Source organism: Trachinotus anak, unplaced genomic scaffold (assembly GCF_046630095.1).
Source record: "Trachinotus anak isolate AG129_WGS33_773 ecotype Australia unplaced genomic scaffold, CSIRO_AGI_Tana_v1 ptg000005l, whole genome shotgun sequence".
NCBI classification, from domain to species: domain Eukaryota; kingdom Metazoa; phylum Chordata; class Actinopteri; order Carangiformes; family Carangidae; genus Trachinotus; species Trachinotus anak.
The window spans coordinates 5836695-5842805 of record NW_027273856.1 but is presented as its reverse complement, the minus strand read 5'-3'; the positions used below and the strand labels follow the sequence as shown (position 1 = coordinate 5842805).

Below are 6111 nucleotides of genomic sequence, written 5' to 3'. Positions count from 1 at the left end.
TGTGTCTCTGTGTCTAATGTCAACATACAACACATATATCACCACAACTCTGCACAAAAAAGTCAAAGTCTGGACCTTTCCTTCTCCTTTTGATGCCTTTGTGGTGGGGAACGCCCCCCTGGAATGTGTGTGTAGTGTTAGTGAACACAGCCTCAGCCCTTATGCTTCCTCCATCCGACTCCCTTATAACACTTTAGAACTCATAACGCCAGGTTATGCAAAGCACCTGTGGCCCCTCTCTCTCTTTGGTCCCTGTCTTTTTGGTGGCTGGTCATGTTTGTTTACTCCGTCACTGCCTCTATTTTAGGTTTGCTGGTCATTGTCCTGCCCACCATTGAGAGACTGTGTTCATGTCCCATACCTGAGGTGGTGAGCAGGGCCACAATAACCTTGTAGGTTCACCTGCTGCTGTCTTTGTCCCTGTTAGTTTTGCTCCTTTTATGCTTTGCTTTCCCTTATGCTTTATTTTGCTTGCACTGCTTTTGCATTTATTTTTGCTTACATTGCACAGGCAACTGAGTTGCTTGTTAGTCTGAATACTTTCTGCATTAGTCCTTTTTTTCAGAGGAGATGAAGATGGTAGATGGCACATCGTGCAGGGAGGCTAGGTACTCCCGGTGAGGTCCCTACACTTCATGTATGTGGCCCCAGCAGACGGCCTTTAGCGCTCTACTAGCCAGAAGCTTTTTCTATCCAAGTGCAAGCATTCTCTCCTTCCTGCATATGGCCAATAGATCAGAGAGGTTATGAAAAAATCAGCTATACCATAAGAGGTCAACCAGGAAATTCAGTACCCCTTGGCAACCATTTCTATTCTTTGCTGAGGGCACAGCAGATAGAAGCACAGCTGTATAACCCATGTTTTTTATTTTTTCTCTTTACTTACTTTTTTTACTTTATCTATCTGTGAATCTGAAGATATTTATATGAATATATTTATATAGATATATTTTCAAATGGATGGGTGGCAGTATGCAAATTACCTGACTGAACTGTCCTATGTTTGAGTTGTATTTATCTTTTGTGATATATTTGAAAAATAAGACTGATCAGGAAAAAAGTTGACCAAGAAATGGCCTCACTAAGATTAAAGATGACTTTTCAGTTCTTCACAGGATTTTAATTCTCACTGTATTTTAATATTTCATTAATGTGTCATTGTGTGTACACATGTTTTCTGCTGTGGCGCACATAAACAAGAATGATGTTATGGCCATTCAAGCCTCATGTGGGACATGCAGTCTTGTCTTTTTTTCACTTTGATGATAATGATTGTGACATTGCTGTTCTATGTTAAGTAGTTGTTTATTTGCATGGAAATTATATTGAGTACGCATCATGGTTTAACCTCTTGAATCCAAATTTTCCCTTCTACATTACCTGCAAAAGAAAAATCTGGGAGATAAAATGTTACAGATGTGTGCTAAGATCAAGATTTTTGCCCTTTTTTTGTACTACTGCCACCGTCTAATGCAACTATTGGTTTAACTGTTATCTTGACAGGACAGATGTGAGCTAAGAAACCTGGCAGTGGATGCAGGCTGGGGGCCCGACCAGCTTGCGTGTAAGGAAGTGAATGCTGTGGAGCAGCAGAGGACAGTGTATCTATCATCAGACAACGTGAGAGTTCAGGTTCTGCTTGTGTCCCGTCAGTGGGCTGCCTCGCTCAGAGGCCACGTCAGTGCAGCAAGCACAAGACAGATGTGGAAGTAAACTGTATCAGGGTTTCTTCTGAGGGACACCTCCGATCTCAGTGCTTCACTTTGCGATTCTCTTCTTGTTGCAGAAGTTATGAGGAACATAAAATTACTAAATTGCCATCTTAGCACAAATGTGGTGTAAATGCTCCATTTCGATTAAAGCCACTTCATTTTTTTTTTCAGCATCCCCACCGCTGCTGACTGGAGGCTTTTCTGTGATAAGTCTTAAACTCTTACCCATGTTATTATGCTACTGTATAAATCCAAGTCCCCCAGGAAAGGCCTTGATAATTGACTGGATTACTGTTATTCAAAGTAGTCTAATTTAGAGCAATATGGTCACAGCCAAAGCACTATGCGCTGTAATATTTAATAAACCAATGATTAATGTTTAGTAATAAAAATTGAAAGTGTCCCCCAAGTGAGAAGCCAATGGCCTTCTCCAAGTACAGCCATGACACACAGGAAAGCACATCTGCCTCCGAGAGTTTGGCTCTTGTCACAATAAGAGCTTCCACCGTCATGTGCTTCTACTTTACAACATGGTGGTCACATCTACATTAGGAGATGTCACGTACAACACGAATTGACAGGAACCGATGATGCTGCAAGAAGCCACTGACTGTGGACTTCCCACACGATGCTTCCCTGCTGGGACAGGTTGTGTTGGGAAGCTCCTCCGGCCCAGGCCCAGCTGCAGCTGGAGAAGGGAAATGGTACAGTAAGAGGAAATTGGACAGAAAGTCATGTGGTGTGTTGAAGCACATGACTTTTCTGTGACCTTTGTATTTTTAGGCTCATGAACCTGCTTGTCTGGTTGTGCCGCCTCACCTTCCTCATGAGCGAGGTCACTGAGTGTGGATGTGTTCCTGTCAGCACTCAACACAGTTTCATACCATAGAGGTGGTCAGTGCTTTCTCTTGACTACTTATTATATACACGTTTCCTGGACAGGGAATAGGGCCTTTTGGAAGACTTAATGTGTAAATATCTGCTGCAAGAAAATTGTCCAACCAATGTGTTTTAACATAAAAAGAGTTAGTCAGACAGGCCAGTCACACATACAGTGTATTAGAAAGTTTTTACAATAACGACAGGAAAAAAATGATGTAAGAAACGGCTGAAGGGGGATATGAGCTCCACCCTGAAAGCTTGGATCAGAATATATTCTCTTGACAGAGGTAACGAGGCCACGCTGTCTGCAGATGAGACCTGTCCACAGGACCAGACTGCTAAACATAAGCAGTCTGTCGAGCCAACTGCCTGTCAGCCAGAGAGCAATGAAAGGACCCCCAGCTGCCTGACGAAATCTTAAACAGCAGGGAGACAGCGTTCAGTAGACCGACCAGGCCACTGATGTCAGAGGGATCCTTGACCCACAGAGACTTGCTGAGCCTGAGAGAAATGCACTACACACAGGTCAAGCATGTGATGGTGTGGACTGCTTAGCCTCGACATGTCTTCACAGTGGTCAGGGCTATTAATTCCTTTCCTTTTATTGCCAAAAACTGTCTGTAGTTTCAGTAGGTAACTACACAGAAATGGCAAAAAATTATTTAATTGAGTCACTATGCACATATCAATGTAGTTGAACTACCATCAAGTTACTGCAAAATGCAGTTAAACTAGTTCAATTACATGTAGGTCACTGCTCCCCAACACTGGTAACAGTTTATACATGGATGTTAAAGAAAAGCACTGTGCTAGAAACCAGTAAAATTACTGTTTGAGGTGAATTTTTATGGAACACACGTCCTTGCATTGCATAACTTTTTTTTTAACCACATACAACCTAGGTTATCTGTCAGCTCTGGCAGCTACCATGATACATATTTAATAAGTAAACGCCTAACTGTAGGTGCAGTTAATATCTCAACCATGCATCCATAATGGTTATCAGCTTAATTTCCAACACAGTTTGTCAAGTGATCGACAACAAAATTGCTTCCCGTGCTCCCCTATTGTTGCGTATAACTCAAACGACATGCTCTACGTCTTGTGAAAGTGCTGCTGTTTTCCTTTTACGCATCTTTTTTCGGGTCTATTTGCTTGTGTTTTTGTAATTTGCAGTCGGCTGAACTCTCTAAGCTTCCTTAAATATCATAATAAGAGGCAAGTGCACAGTGGTGAACTACCTCACACAAGAAAAGCATGTGTTCTACACTGAGACATGCTGGGTGGGACAATCTGCCGGCCACTAGATGGCAGTAGATAACAAGGAATGAGGGGGACTGCACTTCCAACTCCACATGTATGTGTGCCTTGAGAATGAGTGAACCTTTTATAAACATTTACATGCATTACACCATACATACACACACAATTTGTTTTGTCTTGGAGTTGGCACATGATTTTCAATAATTTATTCATATCACATTATGACCATTCACACATAGAAAGTTACTGCTGCACAATACAGCGAGGAGTCACTTGGTAGCAGTAGTAAGACACTCCCCTTAATTCCCCAACCTCCTGCACCCCAACATCTGCTGCCATCACCCCCGGCTCCTGAGCTTCAGTCTCCAGCCACAGCAGCCTGGCATCAGGGTCCTCATCGGAGAACTGCAGCAGAGACCCTGAGCTCCGCAACACCTTCAAACACTGCTTCAGCACCAGGCCGGCCTTTCCTTTCCCTTCCTTGGACCTCAACAAGGCGTCTGTGGTGCCCTTGTCAACTATCAGGTCCACACTGCTAGGACCATAGTGCCTGTGAAGATGTGTGCAGTCCAGCTCCACAAACTCGAGCTGAGAAGAAACGTTGTGAGGTTGAATGGCTTTTGCTTGAACGTGTTCCTGCATTAGTCGCACAGCTATGGGGGAAATGTCAGCACAAGTGACCCTGACGGGAACAGGAGAATGTCTGTAAATGGAAGGCCCCAGAGCTGAGGTGCCACAGCCCATGTCCAGAACCTGGAGGATGGCATCTGGATGAGACTTAGTCTGCAAGAGGGGCATAATGAAGTCCCGAACAGAATCAAAGCCGAAGAACCACTCAAAGTTTTTGAAGGTGGGAGCGCTGCTGCTGCTCTCAGTGTAGAAACGGTCCCAGGTCGCTTTCTTATCCATGTTCTCTATCAGTTCAGCTGGGAAACACAGACAGACTTTATTATCTAATCAGATTTAGTCAACGCAGATAGAACCACACTGAGGGACTTTAATCTGACAGGTGAATGTGTCCTTGTTTATTAAAAAAAAAGAAGAAGAATTTCCAGAATGACACAAAATTAAAAAAAACTTTTCTAAGGTCCATCAAATATTCTCTGATGTGACTTTATTGTGATTTCAGGTTTGCTAATGAATCTTACTGCTCATGGAAACAAACAAAAGCTACACACTTTAACCCCTGAATGGACTTGCACAGACCTGCAGTTAAAAATAAATAAAACATTCATTTCTTTAAAGGTCACTTCAAGGTATGGACTCATTTACATGGAGCTAACCCACGTTAGCTCCTAGCTAGCTTAGTTAGCTGCGGTGCTGTGTGTTACCTGACACAGAAACACTTTAGTCAACGCAGCTAGCTTAAATGAGGCAGCGACCCCCGGTGCACACGTACTTGTGAGAGAAGAGTGGTGCCGTAAACAGGCTGCAACTCTCCGCCTGCTTAACACCGCGAAGGATTTTGAGAGCAGATACATTTTCCCTCAAGGACTCCGCTTGTCTTCACTAGTGTCATAGGAAGGAGGGCTCACTCTGCTCATATTTCCTGGTACCACAAAAAAAAAGCCACCACCAAAGCGAGATAGCGTCTGCTGTTGTAGTCGACGATCTTTGATCACATTATGCGGCATAAGGCGCAACTGCGCATGTGCGGGGGCAGGTGTCAACACAGTGCAGCTGCAGTCTGAACTCAGCAGAGAAGGTTGTGAAACTGCTGCAGTATGTTTGTTATTTAAACTGCATCAGAGTGAGTGCTTCCGCTGAGTGATTCCCACGCAAGTGAAGCTTTTCAGGCGTGTGTCCTCTCTGGTAACGTGACTAATGGATCCACGAAGCTGGTCTCAGTCAGGATTTCATATTATAATAAAGGACTTATAGCTTTGCGCTTAAAGTTTTTATTTATTTGATTCTCTGAGGCTTTAATGCAGCTACACTGTGAAGAACCTGCATGTTTTGATTAGTCGATTGATTGAACAATTAACAGAATATTAATAACTGTTATAATAGTTTTAAGTCAAGCCAAGCAAAAATGGATAACAGTTGCTGGTTTCAGCTTCCTAGATGTGACAATTTTCTGCATTTATATACCACTGTAAATCCTTTTAGAATAAAATAGCTTTTTGAAGATGTCATTGATGATTCAGAGAAATTGAAAATTTCCACTTTTTCTCAATTAAAAACAAAACAAAACAAGCATTGACAATATAAATACTCAGCCCGAAATTCAACATGACCAAAACAAACATGACAC

At 42.8% G+C, this 6111-nt stretch overlaps 1 protein-coding gene across 1 annotated transcript; it reads right to left on the bottom strand.

Moving 5' to 3' along the window:
• Positions 1-4048: 4048 nt before the first annotated feature.
• Positions 4049-5475, bottom strand: cskmt (citrate synthase lysine methyltransferase). The gene is made up of 2 exons (XM_071478043.1): positions 5257-5475; positions 4049-4783 (listed from the first exon to the last, which is right to left on the bottom strand). The coding sequence occupies exons 1-2, from the start codon at positions 5336-5338 to the stop codon at positions 4101-4103; spliced, it is 765 nt and encodes a 254-aa protein (XP_071334144.1). The 5' UTR covers positions 5339-5475; the 3' UTR covers positions 4049-4100.
• Between the last annotated feature and the right edge of the window lie 636 nt (positions 5476-6111).

Coding starts and splice junctions, on each gene's coding strand:
- cskmt (XM_071478043.1), bottom strand. CDS start 5,338: ATGTATCTGCTCTCAAAATCCTTCGCGGTGTTAAGCAGGCGGAGAGTT. Junction 4,784..5,256: donor GCACCACTCTTCTCTCACAA/GTACGTGTGCAC, acceptor TGTGTTTCCCAG/CTGAACTGATAGAGAACATG.